General features: G+C 34.8%; 1 protein-coding gene across 4 annotated transcripts in view; it reads right to left on the bottom strand.

Moving 5' to 3' along the window:
• Nucleotides 1–16,175, bottom strand: part of CEP290 (centrosomal protein 290) — a 49,464-nt gene that overhangs the window by 800 nt on the left and 32,489 nt on the right. For 2 of the 4 annotated variants that reach the window (XM_042017599.1, XM_042017600.1), the window contains 19 exons: nucleotides 15,727–15,834; nucleotides 14,975–15,165; nucleotides 14,110–14,323; nucleotides 13,787–13,924; nucleotides 13,475–13,696; nucleotides 12,951–13,067; nucleotides 12,237–12,382; nucleotides 11,229–11,384; nucleotides 10,505–10,628; nucleotides 9,332–9,949; nucleotides 8,154–8,288; nucleotides 7,794–7,880; nucleotides 5,915–6,079; nucleotides 5,467–5,589; nucleotides 5,003–5,163; nucleotides 3,203–3,344; nucleotides 1,503–1,576; nucleotides 1,244–1,347; nucleotides 279–385 (listed from right to left, as the gene is read on the bottom strand). In XM_042017599.1, coding sequence (XP_041873533.1) covers nucleotides 279–385; nucleotides 1,244–1,347; nucleotides 1,503–1,576; nucleotides 3,203–3,344; nucleotides 5,003–5,163; nucleotides 5,467–5,589; nucleotides 5,915–6,079; nucleotides 7,794–7,880; nucleotides 8,154–8,288; nucleotides 9,332–9,949; nucleotides 10,505–10,628; nucleotides 11,229–11,384; nucleotides 12,237–12,382; nucleotides 12,951–13,067; nucleotides 13,475–13,696; nucleotides 13,787–13,924; nucleotides 14,110–14,323; nucleotides 14,975–15,165; nucleotides 15,727–15,834 — 3,132 coding nt within the window. The remainder of the gene's footprint in view (nucleotides 1–278; nucleotides 386–1,243; nucleotides 1,348–1,502; nucleotides 1,577–3,202; nucleotides 3,345–5,002; nucleotides 5,164–5,466; nucleotides 5,590–5,914; nucleotides 6,080–7,793; nucleotides 7,881–8,153; nucleotides 8,289–9,331; nucleotides 9,950–10,504; nucleotides 10,629–11,228; nucleotides 11,385–12,236; nucleotides 12,383–12,950; nucleotides 13,068–13,474; nucleotides 13,697–13,786; nucleotides 13,925–14,109; nucleotides 14,324–14,974; nucleotides 15,166–15,726; nucleotides 15,835–16,175) is intronic. The other 2 variants (XM_042017601.1, XM_042017602.1) reach the window with 1 other exon arrangement.

Raw genomic sequence — 16,175 nt, 5'->3', positions numbered from 1 at the left:
ATAAAGGAGTACCACTTTTATCCAGGACTTTGTTAATACCACGCAACAGCTTTTTTTGCCTTTTTCTTGAGAGGTTATATGATAAGAGAATAAGGATGTTGTCTAGAGGCAAAAAACGCTACCCATAAATAGCACCTTCCCAAGAAACCAAATAGGCTTTGTAAACAATATTTAGAGGTTGACTTTGTCATTTAATATTAATTTAGCTATTAAATGGCTCCTCCTAACTAACCATAATTTTGCTTATTATGTTGCCTAGGATGATCCTCACAGCTCACCTTTAATTGCTGTTTTTCGAGCTCTGAAGCTTCCAGCTGTGACTGGAGGTGAGCCATTTCTGACATTAGCTTGTCAATTTTAGCCTTCTCTACAATTTCATTATGTCCTGCAAAAACAAAGATCTTTTATGAAATTTTAAGTAGTGAAAACCCATGGCACAAATAATCTTGTTTCAGTAATTCTGCATCTCCTGAAAGCTGCAGCAGTTGAAGTGTATAAATCCAGTTGGGATCACCAAAAATTTAAGTCACCTGGGCTTCTCCGTAGTTCTTGTACAAATTAAGCAATGGTGACTAGTTCCTGTGGTTGAATGTAGAATTGCAGCCCCGTGGCCAGTCTGTTAGCACAGCTTTGACAAATACAACATGAACACTTCCTCTGAATTAAATGCAGGAAGTTTGGAACTATCATAAGGGTGTTGTTGCATATGTTCATAATTTCAATAGGGTTAGTTTTGGGGGTTTTTTCCAGTCATATGGCAATGTGCTGCTCCATAGTACTCTGCTTTTCCCATGGAACTGATGCCTGCTACATGTTAAATCATTCACAGAGCTGGTAAGTGGAAATAGACACTCATTCTCTAGCAGCTTGGAATCCAAAGCAAAATGCGTAGGAAAGAGGATTTCAATTAATGACTGACATCTTACAGTCTTTTGAGGTTAATGAATCAAGTTGGGGCAGATTTTTCCCACATACCTCATGAGCGAAAAATCATACAAAGTTTACAGCCTCTTGCTCAAAATAATTGATTAGGGAGATTTTTACTAAAAATTCTCTACAAAAAGGTTATATATGTACTCAAAAATCTGAGACTTTAATCTGCTCCAGTTTACACTACTTTGGCATTAATCTACTTCACGTAATTCTGTAGATTTATTATCACTTTGCACACACATATTAAGTAAAAGTAGTTTTAGACCCTAAGTACAAGAAGATCTTTATTTTAGGTATTGAAAATTATTACCAGCTGCCGGACCTCCACTGGTAGAGGTGTGTCTTTCATGCTTATAATCCCCCATCTGGTGCACTAGTTCTGCTTTTTCTTTCTCTAATCGATCATTAGTTAATCTAGAATATAGAACAATTTTAGAATATTTTTTAAAAATTATTAAACATTTTAAAACATAAAATATTTAACTAAAAATTGCAGTGGCCATTTCTTGATCTTCTTATTTCATGTATATTGGCTGAGGTATTTAGTTAGTTATTTAGAAGTCCATTACCTTAAAAGTTGAAGCTCCTTGATGAGGTTTTGCTCTGTCCCTGCACCTTCAGGAAGATGTTTGAGATGCTCAATCTTAAAAGAAAAATTAAGAAAGTTTTATTCTTAAAAACAGTATCCATGGCAATGCAGTTCAGGTAAGAGTTCTCTTGGATACAAGATTTAAAAAAGAATGAAAATAATACTAAGGATGTAACCAAACATTAGGCTATCAGGAAAAAAAAAGCCTTCATGTACAGTTTCCAAACACAAAGCTAGTTCTTGACAGCCTTTCTGAAGTTAGTAAAGATTATTGCTACATACTTCATGAAAGGTGAAGAAAAAAGTATTTAGAAGTTAGATTTACAAAGAAAGTTGGATGCATAGCTACGTCAATGTCATGTATACATACGCTAAAGGAATTGATATACCTAAATCATTTAAATGCTTTAAAAATATTACTGATGTGCTTATTTGCATATCAGGGTGTCCCAGTTAATTTAGAAAGATAGTATGAAAACCCTATGATTTTGCAGTGACAACCCAAATGAGGGTACACTGAACCTGCAGTTAAGTTAGAAGAGGTCCTGATGAGAGGGGGAGAGAGTAAAATTCAGAAGCACAAGAGTGGTTTAAATATGTGATTATATACAGTTAAGGAATGCAGTGACAGTTCATGAACTCACATGAGAGGTTTTTGTTCTGTTACTACCTATCATGGTAAGGATTTGGGTTATTTTTTTTTACACAATGAGGCTCTTGTCTTTGCAATGCAGTTAACTTCGATCTCATCCCTTCATCAGTACTTGAGACATGAAAGAAACTGGAAAGTGTGTCGCTCCCAGAGTAGTATCACATAATGAAAGACTTCTATCTCTGTGTTAAATTTGCTGCTGCTATATACTTCATGTTAATAGAGGAAAAACAAGGAAAAACTAACAAAATAATTGTTTTACAGGAACCAATTCCAAGTTCTATTTATTGAACATGTCTACTTGCTTACATTATATATATATATATATATATATATGACTTCCCAAATTGAAAGTTTGTATTTGGTAACTTACACTGAGAAGGGCCAGTACAAGGTGTCTGGGGAAGAGAACCATCCACATATAAATAAATGAGAAGATGGGAGCTGATGCAGAGGCGTAGTTCTAGGACTGCACCTCTGCACTTAAAAGCCAAAATGTGATACATCTTTTCAAAGGCACTTGTGTTTAAAATTTATCAACTCTTCCACGTGTACAATAGTACTTGTAAGACTACTGAAGACTGCATGTAAGAGGCCATGTAAGACTGGAAACAGAAATGAGGATCCTGTTTAGGACGGCAAACTCAATACTCCCCTGCCCCCACTGCTAAAAAACCAAAGTGGAGGGAAGAGGGAGGTCTCTGCAGCAGCCTCACTCTGCAGAACCTTTTGAAGCATCTATCTACAGGCTTTCATGTGATCACTGAAACTGTAGTAAAAAAACCCTACAGAAGAACACAGTAGAAAAATAACAGTTTTCCTCAGCCTGCAAGTCAAGAATATATCTTGATAGTATGTGGTAAACCTCATTAATTCACTAAAATATGTAAATATAGCAACTATGACCAAAAAAAAAACCCTATAGAAGAAAGGCTTAGAGAAAAAACAAGTATTCTGCCACTACAGACATTACAAAGACCTAAATTAAGCATTCTATTTTCAGAGTTATCTGGCTAAATTTAACTCACTTGTTCTTTAAGATCTTGTAAATTTTTATCAGCGTTGTGTTCACGTTCTATTGCTTCCTGAAGCAGCCGTTGAAGGTTAGCAATGCTTTGGGTTTTTTTAGCAATATCCGTTTCCATTTTCTTCAGCTTAGTTTCCTGCATTCTGGCAGTATTTTTATTTAGAGAAAAATAAGAGCAGAAGTTAATACTTTTGCAGAAATAGTGATTAAATTACCTTTAGGGGTAAAATACACCCTGAAGTATGTTTGGGGCATTAGCCTTGAAATAAGCTTTGGCCTTATAAATACAATTTGCTGAAAGAAGCATAATGAGAAATACATCTTTAATCTTGCAATAAAGGCTTTTCTAGATATTATGCTTCTGTGGGGTTTTTTTGTGTCAACACTTTATTGAAGGGGGACTGGAATCTTTTTATGCTATTGCACATGAAACCTAAGCACCTGCTGCTAAAAGGATGCATGTTACTGATGCAGTGTGTACACTAGTTGTATCTTAATTCAGTGTTATACCTTTCAAAGTATTTTTCTACTGATTTAATAATTTGTGGAAAATACTGTACTCAGAAAAGGGCGCTAATACAGATGCAGAAGATGAAAACTCCAAAGCCAAAACTATTCTGCAATCAATTGTTTACCCTGGAGGAACAGCAGTCAGACAAAGATTCCATTTTGCTTTGAGCTGTATAAGGCTACAAAAGGTTTGTGTAGAATCTGAAGTGCTGGAAGGTACCTCTGGAGATCCTGTAGCCCAGTTCTCCCATCTGAATCCATCTGGATTTTCAGATAGCAATACAATGTCCAACACCTTGCTACCTGCCAAAGAGTCTTCTGAAGGGTCACTGGGATGACACCCCTTTGCCCTATGAAACAATTTCTGTTACCACGTACATGCTTTGGTGGATGTGCTGGTGAAGTGGATTGCATGGTAAAGTTCCCCAAGCAGCTCCTCTGGGTTAGTAAGGTGTTCATGTTATTAACTTACTTAAAATTCATGTTAAAGTAAATGCAAATAGAAGGCTTTATTCACATGAGTTGAAATAGGCAAGTACAATTAAACATTGTATTTTGTATCTATATACAACTACATATATATCTCTGTCGACTAAATAGAACCAAGTATAAATGTTTTTCAAAAGAAGTGAAGAACTGAAAGAATAAATATATGAAAACTGCTGAGCCAATACACCAGCTGTTAAGCGTTACAGTGGGGATTCTATAACACAACTGTCTTCACTGTATGCTCCTATCCTCTTTCTCCTGTGGCCATCAGCCACTTTTGTCCAGTCCTGCAGTCATTTTTGCCCTCCTTCCTTAGACAAATTATGGTTGTTATCTTGCCTTGCATAGAGACATTTTACCTCACTGGATAGTTTGGGGGAAGGTTAAAAAAAACCAAATGGCTTTTTAAAGTCTCAGTGAAGTGAAATGGCTGAGCAACATGTCAGAGCAGGGGATCCTGTGGGAGTGCAAGACTGGGAATGGAGTAAAACCTTGGCCATCAACAGTGATCTGACCTAAGATGAAATCAGACAGGTCTCTCTTCTGTCCAGTGGATTTTCTGCCCTAATAAGTTTACTGTCACAGGTTCTGATTTTGTAGATACCTTCCATCTCTGTTTACCACTATTAAAGAGTACTTTTGCAACTCATTTCACCCTGAAGTCATCCAGGAGTCCAGGACTAAGTATTTCTTACCAAAAATCTGCTCTCTCCCATCCTTATGCAGGACACAGGTTATTTCTCATAATAGCATAAGCATTTGTTTCATTTTTCTGTCTTTTTATTACATTCTCAATTCCTACCTTGTTACAATGGACTTCCAGCTTCTGCTGTCAGCTCCATCAAGTTGGCTCTCTGCCATATTTAGCTTCTTAATGGTTTCTTCCAGCTGTACGTTTAACTTCTCATTTAATATCTCCAAGTTATTCTTCTCTATTCGTAGCTTCTCTCCACTGTCAGCTTCCTATTGTTCAATAAAAGCAAAGCTTTACGGAATGCTTAACCTCACATGAAGCACAGCATAATCTCAAACAATGGTGCGATAGGGTCAGCGCTGATTTAGAGGAAAACTGCATCCAAGATTACTAGCACTACAACTTCCAAATTAGATCTTGGACTAGTCCTTGGATATCTCCTCTCCACATATAGTGAAAAAAATCTGTCATAGCAACATCAGTGCTATATTAACCACTAAAAAACCTAAAAACCATATACTTACCATAACCAGTACCTAATGAAATAAAGGGATGCATTACAATGATCATACCTTTTTCAGTTCTTTACGCAGTCTCTCATTTTCAGTAATGAGCTTTTCCATTCCTTTGGTCTTAGATTCATAACGCATACTCAGCTGGCCCTCCAGATCAAGTTTCATTTTTTCCATTTCAGACTAAATATCAAATAGTTTGTTAAAACATATTTACATTGCTTTGTAGAAGATTTCAGATTTCCATTTTTAAATCACAGAAGAGTTATGGCTACTTAGCACAGTGAACATTTCATCACATAGTTAAATATATCCTTAAGGTACAAAGTACCTTAAATCATGCATTATGTTATGCTAAAATGAAGTTTTGCCTTTCTGTTCTGTATCATATCTGCCATTTTCAAAACAGTTTTGTGCCAATCAGTATCAACAGGCTTGCTACTCCATTTTGTTACTAACTTGCATATAAACTGTTATCTAAATACAGTTACTGGAGATAAATCTGTACCTTTAGCTTCTCATTTTCCTGCTCAAGACCAAGTAATTTCTCATTAGAAACCACAGCTGGAGCTTTTTTCAGTTCTTCATTTTCTCTTTGGACTCTCTCTACAACCTTTTTCATCAAGCCAATTGTTTTTTCCAGTTCTGGGATTGTCTTTCCGCTTCTACCAGCCTACAGAGAGGGGGGAAGGAAAAAGTATAAGTAAACAATAGTTCATTTTGACATTCTGAGATACTCCAAATCTTACTTTATTGCTTATTTTCCCATTTCAATTCATATTTATAAAAAAAAAAAAGATGCTTTGTTTTGATATGACTTGAACCCTAGAATTTCCTGCATACTTACCTCTGCAAAACATCTAATGATATATTAACCCCTCAAGTCAACAAATCAACTCCTTCATTTTCTATGTTACCCAAAAGAGCTGCAGTTAAGTCTCAAAATCTGCTGTACTTCATGAACTAAACTGAAACATTAGGAAAATAAATCAAAGAACTACTTAATTTATTCAGCTTTTCTTGTAGAAAAATTCCCCAATCCAACAGACTATGCAATTGGGGGCATGGGGGAAAAATGGCTGGGAACTTGAGGGAAGAAAAGAGGGCCATTTTTTAGCATCCCTTCTTCTGCCGAATCAAAGTGACAGAAGAACTATATTTTAAAGCCTAAATAGATCTCCCGTTCCAAAGGCATATATTCTTCTTGCAGAATAATAAATAAATGTATGTGAGGGTAACATTGTAATTTCTCTATTTTTCTTCTTTCACTACATTAATTAATGAGTTAGAAAATCTGTTTAAGTCTTCAAATCCATTTATTTTCTCATCATCTTTGTAACAATTTCCTCATAATTTTAAGATGCTGCTGATTCTACTTATGGGGCCATAAGGTACCTCCTTTTCTTTCTACGGAAGTAAGGAGCAAAGTAAGTGGAAAATGGGGAGGATTTTATTCCCTGGAGTTCTTCATAAATATATATAGCAACCAAATTTCAGAAGTAAAAACTACTTCTTTTTCTTCTCTAAAATAACTGGAGGGATTAGGAGGTTTGTGTTGGTACCCAGCAGAATTAAAGAAAAACCTGTCACATCTTGCTGCCTGTGAATGGAGAAAGATGCAGAATTTGCTGTCTCCTCAGAACTTTTGCATGAAACAGTTTTATAAACTGAATTTCCTTGTCCAAGAATACCACTGCATAAGAGACAGATACACAAGCAGTCCACACAAGGCATGAGTAAAGAATGAAAAATATCTGATCTTTTCCAGGTCCCCAGAAGCAGAACTCATTTACCTTGTATAGCGATCTACAAAGAGCTACAAAGGCACTTAGGAGCTTTTACTAACTCAGCTTTCTTTAGAAGGTCACACAAAGAGTTTGATAAGTGAGCAGCATGAGACATACTGGGCACTGCTGAGTACTTTCTTCCCTTAAACTTCCAAAATACTGTCCTATTAAGGTAGTTGACAGTAGCTAGGGTAAAATTTAGCTGTGTCACCTTGCATAGTACAACAAAAACTTTCACTAACAGTAAAGTACCCTTTCTACATCTGCACCAAATCATTTACATAGATACATGAATATAATTTTCATTATTATGGCTGTAACTACGATTTATTGTACAAATATGCTTCTGAAGGTAACTAATCAAAATGACAAAATAAGGCCATGATAGTGTAAATATTTAATGGTTTAGCTCTAGTCCTTCTAATGGTCCTGTTAACTTAACGTCATTAATTTATTATAGCATTTTGTCAATAAAATAAGCAAGAACAATTCATGTTTGCTTTTGGTTGATTCCAAATAATTTAGCTTCAATAATACTTTGCTTTTTTTTGTATTTAATTTTCATTTAATTATGATGGAAAGTGCTGTTAGAATACTCACCCCTCTAATGCTGCCCAGCTTTCGTTCAGCTTCTGCTTTCTCTTTTTTGAGAAGTTCACACATTTCTTTTAAGTCATCTACTTGGTCCTACAAGTAAAAAAAAAAGTAATAAGCAACTTAGATCTCAAATTGAGGTGAACAACTGGTGAACAAAATTACAGTGTAGTTTTACTTTGAAAAATTTAAGAGAAACCAATTTCCCATCTCAGTGATATTTTCCATCATTTCTACCAGCTATTCAACCCTCTCATCTTCTGTAAAATCATGGAAAATTTACAGTATGTACAGAAGAAATATCTATTTTTAAACAAATCCCTGACCTGTGTGAGGTTAAAGGGGACTAAAGTAAAAAGATGTTACCTTTAGTCTTGGCAAATCTTTATTGGCCTGCTCTAGTTGGAATCTTAGCTCAATGTTTTCAGATGACAATCTTAAATTTTCCTTCAAAACTTCTTGTTCTCTTCGATACTGATCACTTGATCCTATTCCTGATGTCTTGAGAAAAGAGGGGGAAAAACTGCTATTAAGTGGTAATGTACTAATTCAAAATTACAACTATCAGTTGTAGCTGATTAAGTGCAACAGATAACTAGTATTTCTCACAGAAATGAAACAAAACTTTATTATTACCAGTTTTGATCTAATCTGCTTTGATTTTAACACCTTCTCTTACATTACTTTAACTTGCTTAACCTTTAAGGGAAGTTTAAAAATCAGTATAAACTAGTAAAAATTTCATCAAACCAAAACTGACTCTCAAACTATTCTGTAGAAATAAATCTCAAAGACTAAAAGATAAAAAAGCTACTGAATGTAGTAAGCTGTGACACTGTACCTGGGAACAGCATCTAATTTTAAGGACATACTCTGATAGTTTTTTAAGTAGTACCATGTGTCATAAGAAATGTCATATATGTCAAATGGATCAGAAAGCAAGTCAGGAAGAGCAGTATGTAACTCTCATTTAATCTGTTAGTTCCCACAGTCTTAAGTCTTTATGCATGGAGGCTAGTAATTTATACTACACAAAGAGTGCTTTGCATACTTTATAGTGCCAATTCAAATCACAGTGATATGGTAAATTACTATGCCTGGCTAGTAAAGAGTAAAACCTTTTAATAATATAATAATCAGTGGTTTTTACTTATGTAATTTGGGAATTACTGTATGATTCATTACTTCATCACTAATTAGAGGAATCAAGTATTTGCTTCATTAAAGCATTTTTTTTTCCTAAGTGTAAATAATAACATATCATAAGTCTCTTAAAGAATGAAGGACATCAATTAGCTCCATGTATCTTTGGGGTTATTTGTAAACTCTCTGGATCAAAATTTTAGGATTGACAGTAGCTTACTTGTGAGCTGACATGCATGCCTATCATGAAAGTATAAGGTTTGCTTTATGGACCACTTGGCAAGTACTTCAATATCCCTGCAGACCATGGATAGGAAAGCAGTGCTTTATCAAGACCAAACTATTCTATTTCTATATTATTTATACTGAAGAAATGCTAGAGGGCCACTACAGTATCAAACCTCGGGCATTTCACAAAATTCTGGGGTAGTTTCAACCCCTTCTGTACAGCTTCTGTCATTTTCCTGTTTATTCTCTGCAGTGTGTGGATTCATTTCATTATTCATATTTATTTTGTCTGCTTCACAGCCATTAGCTTGATTAGGATGTTCCCCTGAATCAGACTGATTGCAGCTCATTCTGTCAGTATCAGAGTCTTCTACACATTCTTCATCCACATTTGATTGCTTGAAAATTTCTTGCTTCCTCTCTTTTTCTTCACATTTCTCATTAACTTTTCCATTTTCAGGCTGGGTTATATTTTCTTCTTTTTCACTGCAGTTCTCTTTACCTTCCCTAGAAATATCTGTGTCCTTGCATTTCTCACTATCTTCATGGTGCTGTTCAGGAGACACTTCCCTGCTTGCATCAGCAGCAGCCTCCTGCCCTTCATTATGCATGATGGATGTTTGCATGTCTGCATCCTCATCTACTTCACTGCCATCAGTAACACTATTATTAGTCTGATGTTTGATTTCATCCCTATTTGAAAGAGATTTCTTGTGAAGGAAATTCAGATACTTTTGTTTACTGACAGTGATAGGAACAGACTTGGTCAGTTCAGTCTGGTCACATGTACTCTGATTCAAGTTGAAGATAGAGTGAAGCATGAAAGAAAAGCAGAACACAGTAAAAGAAAACAGGAAATAAAGGAAAATAGAATATACTGCAAAGTCTATTCTTGAAAGATTAAGAAAACTTAATAATGCAAAATCTGCAATATAATCAACCTTGTAAAAATCAAAGCACAACAAAAACACCTAATGTAACTGAAATGCAGCTCGGTATTTCCCCAAACTCCGTGCATCTTGAATTTTTAATCAATATATAATATAAAAGTAGTCTCTCAGTTGCAGACTCATATATTTTCAAATATTTTTTCCTTATTTCTCCACATATGCTAGGATGCTGAATATTCCAACTTCTACCTGTATGATACAGTAAGTTTTGGGGATTTGGGGTTTTTTGTGTTTGTTTTGTTGGGTTTTTTTAGAACCACTAAAAGCTGAGTATTTCATCTGCTGTAGAATACTGTCATTTGAATAAAACCAGCTAAGTGACATAGAATACCAAATAGAAAACAAATACTTTTCTTAAGTAGTATTCTACGTAATATGGTTATATTATTAACTTACCAAGGGTCTCAAAAATGTCTCTCTTGAACATTGTCTCTGTAATGCATGGAGCTTTTCCTGGAGATATTGATTTTTGAGATGTAGATCTTCTACAACAGAGTCTCGTGGGATTGCTTGCAGTGTTCTACATCAAAAAATGAATCAAGCCAAAACAAACAAATGGCTATTAATGCAGAAAAACACCCTTCAAGGTAAAAGCATCATGAACTTCTGGATTTCTAGACGTGATTTTCCAGTGTTTCTAAGCTAGTTATTCTAAATCAACGATGGCCGCATTTCAACTAATCCCCATGAATGGAAGATACTCACTTTGGCAAAAGGAATCTGCTCTTTTCAGATGCGTACAGTCTATTATTCAGGTACATTATCCACTGTGGTAGTAGATACACTGGTTAAGAATGCACTTCCTATCTGCACTTAGCAGTTCCAGTAACTTTCACCAACTCTAAACTGTAGTTAAAATTTTCCACAATAGGAGTATGTTTTTCATATTCTTTAGCTTTTTAGAATCATGAACCAATGCTGCATATTCTCTGAACATGCACAACTGCTCCCCAATAGTTTTAAGTTTGCTTATATCAGAAATTATCAGAAATTTTAAAATTCCTGTTTCTTTTTTTCCTTCTTGAATTATAGTTCACCTATTAAAGTCTATCTCATTCCACAGATTTTTTACTAATTTAGATTTTTCAATTTTTATAGATTCATTTAAAAAGTCTCTCACTTCATGTGTGCAACTTCATTTTCTAATTCTAGATTCCGTTTTCTTAGTTCTTCCACTTCTTTTTCAGTTTCTGTTGCTCTTACTCCAATAACACGGTCAACAGTGACACCAGTAGTTTTCAGTTTCTTCTGCAGAGCAATTTTCTCTTTTTCAGTCCTGCAACATTCAGTAAATTTACATTTTAAAGCTTATTTGTTAACTTGCTTTCTTGAGGAGAAAATATCTTCTGTCTTAAAAGAATCCATGTTTGCATTTTATTTGCTCACTGAACCACACCCCCTTTTCTGTTTAATAAGGTTACTGTATAGACAGTAAAACCTTACCAAAATCCCAACTCAAACTCCAAAAAAAGCAATGGACAGTAAGTCATTATCATGCACATCATAAACCACTTGTTGGTCTTGCCTGTGTTCTATGTGAAATTCAGGCAAGGCTTGCTAAGAATAAATGCCATTTTGAAGCAGTTTCAAATCACAATTTAACAACGGCTACAATCAACACCACATCTTTTATCAGTAAAATCCTGCCATTACATCAACTGAAGTAAACGTAGTATCTGCAGAGAGTATGGACATATGATTGTTTGTTGAAATGGCTTCCAACTAATAATCCTAGAACTGTCATTACTGCAGTAACATTACAAGTATCCAGTCCTAGCAACCTAATTAAATAACAACACTGTGAGAAACAGCCTGTCTTCATAAAGCTGTTATTTGCTTTGTGTGAGTAACAGAATGCTAAGCCAGGAAGCATAGTAAAGGACTTAAATTTCGAAACACTTTCTTCTAATAAAGTTTGTTGGCTTCTACAAGGGAAAGGATACTAGAGGAGTTAGCAGAGTAGCCTGCTGCTTCAAAATCAACTAATCCTTTTAGTCTCAACAGCAATGTCGAATTCTCACCATCAATCTTATAAACATAACAAACTGCAGTAATTACTATATATCAAACATATCTGTATTTCCGTTATGACATCATCTTGTAGCTGAATCAATTAAAACCAACTCACTTTGTATAAAATTCCTTCAGTGTATTCAACTGTTTGGATAAAGCATCTGCTTCTTTTTCCTTTTCCCTTAGTTTGTTCCGCAATCCTTCCATTTTGATTTGCCATTTTTTACCTTCATCCCATCTAATTATTTCCTCCTTGGAGGTCTGTGAAGAGCATAAACAGATTATGTATTTCCTTTTGATTTCTTCTCTTAAAGCAAAACAAGCAAACATATTACAAAAGTAAGAATGATATATTTCTTCATTTATCAGTTCAAACCAAGAAGTATTATTTGCCATATCTAAGTAGCAGGTTCAACTGAATACACTGCTGTGACTGGTGTATAAAGCTAGTGCAGTTTAATGCTCCTACCAAATTCTTCCTTAGCTTTTAATATTCATTTTACAAAAAAATTTTATGAAATTAGAGGCTCTAGTGCAACGCGTCCTTTCACTTATGTAATCAATTTCACTGCTACCTAGAGAATCTTAGTTTTCTGAGATTTTGTAGGACAACAGATCCATTAGAAAAAGGCAGGAAAACATTAAGATAGCAGTACTAAGTAACAAGAGCAGTAACAAACAGCATGAGAAACATGAGAAGTTGCAGCCATGAAACTGCTTTTTTTCTAACCAAGTTTGGCTGGTAGGTTTTAGAAGAAATAGGGAGAGGTCAACAGCCTTGGCCTTGGCTGATGAGGTCTTTCAAAGCCATGATATAAATATCACATACCTTGTCTTCTCTTAGACCTTTTTTTTCTGTTTCTTCAGACTGTTTCTCAAGTTCACTTTCCAACTTTTTAAGTTTTTTCTGAAGCACATCTATCAGATTTTGTTCATCAGCTTTGCTCTGAAACATTACAAATTTTTACAACTTCAACTTTAGTGACTACTAAGATTTTTTTCTCCAATCAAAAAATAAGGATTTTAATTCCAAATTGGTAAACTTAGTTTAGAACCTAAATGATCTTTTAAAAGTTATCTTTAAATTAAGACAAAATACCATTTTTCCAAGAAGCTATGAAAGTGGTTATTCAACTCCTCAGACTCTTTCAAACATATTTCAAGAAGTATGTAATTATTTTTTTTTTAGCTGAGGCAAGAAAGAAAGCTAGTATCTTACATGTAACCCAGATGATGAGGAAAAAATAATTTTTTTTATCAAGTGTAAGATACTTAAATCTTTCACCCCCCCAACCAGCTCATCTATACAGAAACTTGACGAAGATCAAACATAGTTTGAAAAGTCACTTCTACCTGAATGCTACTGTTTAGCCTCCTAATCCGGTTCTTCAGTTCTTCATTTTCTTTTTCAATTTCATTTTTTTCCCTCGATATTTTAGCAAATGCTTTTTCTTTCTTCTGAAGCTCTTGGTTTAACTCATCCCTTTCATCAGACAAAGAAGTTTCCTTGTTTTTACTTATTTTAAGGTTATCTGTAAGTTTTGTAATCTGATTATTCAATTCCTCTATCTGTGTCTAGAAGAAAAGAAAAAAGCCACCAAAGGCCCCAAATCAGGTTGATCAACAATACAACAAAGCAATACAATGTTATTATCTAGTACTCACCGTAAGCCCCTTTGTTTGTCTGTCAACAATCTCCTGGACATTCATATATGCCTCTTTTTGTGATGCAGCAGAAATAATTTGCTGTTCAGCATTAGCAGTCATTTCTGCTCGGAGTTCTAGAAGTGCTTTACTCAAAGCCTGAAAATAATTAATTGAATTTTTTTTGTAAGTGAAGATGCTGCTACAAAACAGGCAAAAGCAATAATTGTGTTTTACTTTGGCATGTTACACAATTATATTGTACCTCCTAGTCAGCTATATAAAGAATTCTTAAGCATTAAGAAACATTTAAGTGACGTAGAGATTAGTATTTGTTGACTAACTTTGTGCTGGTTCTCTTTTATGGCTAACTGGCCCTTCAGCTGTTCCACCAGGTTTTTCAGTGCTGCTGTGGGTGCTCTATTATTTGCTTCTTTTTGGACCTCTAGTTCAGCTTTTACATTTGCTAATTCCTTCTCCTTCTGAGATAAGGTGTTCCTCAATTCATTTGCTTCTTGTTTTATTTGTGCCACATCAACTGTGTGCTTTGCTTGAAGCCTAATACAAAATAAGCATTAATAGGGTACAGTGTAATAATCAAGTTAGCAAACTCCAAATAAATCACAAAGGACACAATGGTTTATTTTTTATTGTTATTAAAGAAAATGACACTTAGATTTGGAAACAGCAAAGAAAGACTGGCTCAAAAAAGGCAGTTTAGTAAGAGAATAACTCATGAAGGCCAGCAAAATGAGATTAGAGCATTATTCATTTTCATTCCTGGTCCTCACAGGCAAAGAAAGCATCATATTTTTTCCTTTTAAACATGGGTTAAACTTTCATGAATTTAAACTCGTTCAGCAACAAACCCAAATGAATGTATCGTGGGGAGAAAAATGACAAAGCACAAGCCAGCAAATAATACAGTAACTTAAAAACAACTTTCTTTTTCACTAAATGGCATAAAGCTAACAACTAAAAAGCATTTTTCCAAGCCACCATTTTTCAGTATTAGCCCCAGTGAAGGGCTACAGATTAAAAATAACTTGGAATTGCCAACTATACCAATGGTTTTGAGATTTTTTTTTCCAGCTGCATCTTAAATTCAGCAAAAACATGTCCAATTTGATAGATCAGTCCTGTAGCAGCAATACATAATTGACTTGAACCACTCTAATTGTGACTTATGTTAATAGTCTAAAAACTTACTGGGCTCTGATAGTCTCAAACTCATTGATTTTTGTTAGAGTAATTTGCTTCTGTTTCTCCAAATCAGATGATGTTTTCTTTAATTTTCCAACAAGTGAAGCAAGAGAATTATCCTGCTCTGCTACAGTTTTCTCTAAGTGGTGAAAATATTTCCTGTTGGACAGGGATATAGCGGTCTTTTTCCCTAACTCCTGTAAAACAGAAGAAACGCATGTGATAAACATTTTAAGTTTTAAGCAAAAGATAAGCACTACTGATGCATTTTTAACTCAATCCTAAATATAATCAAGCATTAAAAGCTACCATTTACTTACTGAGATGTGCTTCTTAGTTGACAGAGAAACCAGTCAGGCTGGTTTGAAAAGAGCTTTGTACATCTAATGATCAACAGAATACAGCTGAATAAGGGTTTCACCTTATCATAAAGTGCAGAGAGAAAGTTGGTATCAAAATGAGTTAGCTTAATATAACCATACACTGAATGAGAAGACCAGAAAGCAGTATGTAACTCTCTCCCCTAGAAGTCTCCATAAATTAGGATGATATGCAAATGTGGTAACTCTGTTTTTTACACTTGACTTCTAATCCCTCTCATGTGAATTCTCTCAACAATACAACAACTGTATATCAATCACCCAATTATTTTTCCAGTCATCAGTTATCCCTCACTTTTGACTGCAAAACTGTTATTTTCAGTAACAAAGTAAAAAATATAGGAGCAACTTCACTAATTCTACAAACACACGACTCACCAAAGCAGTCTCTTTGAATTTATTAAGGGAATTGTCAGTGTGCAAATCTAACTTCTGGTGTAGAACTCTTATGTCTTCCTCATGCTTCTTTGCTATTTCCTCTTGTTCCTGTTAGTTCAAAATAAAACTCTAGTGATGCACACTATCACAGAAAGTCATGACACTACAATGCCTTCAAGTTGTTTGTTCACTCATTGCTCAATATTACTCCCCAGATTTTCCTCTGATTCTGGAAGTTTTTAAAATTCTTTTCTTCTGGATATAATCAATGAATTTTTTTTTTCTTTTTAACACTATTGGGAAAAAAAAATCAACTCTTGCAGTTTTAAGCTATGTAGCAAGTAGTATGGTGTAACAGCACAGAAGCTGGAGAACAAAACCCTTGGTGTTGGTCCTCACCAACTGTGACTGTAAGTATGGACAGGGATATCCATACTAGGTACATTTCA

Source organism: Corvus kubaryi, unplaced genomic scaffold (genome assembly GCF_017639235.1).
Source record: "Corvus kubaryi isolate FWS band 111438036 unplaced genomic scaffold, C.kubaryi_AGA036_p1.0 137, whole genome shotgun sequence".
NCBI classification, from domain to species: domain Eukaryota; kingdom Metazoa; phylum Chordata; class Aves; order Passeriformes; family Corvidae; genus Corvus; species Corvus kubaryi.
Note: the sequence above shows the minus strand (reverse complement) of the source record. Positions and strands in the feature narration are given on the sequence as shown.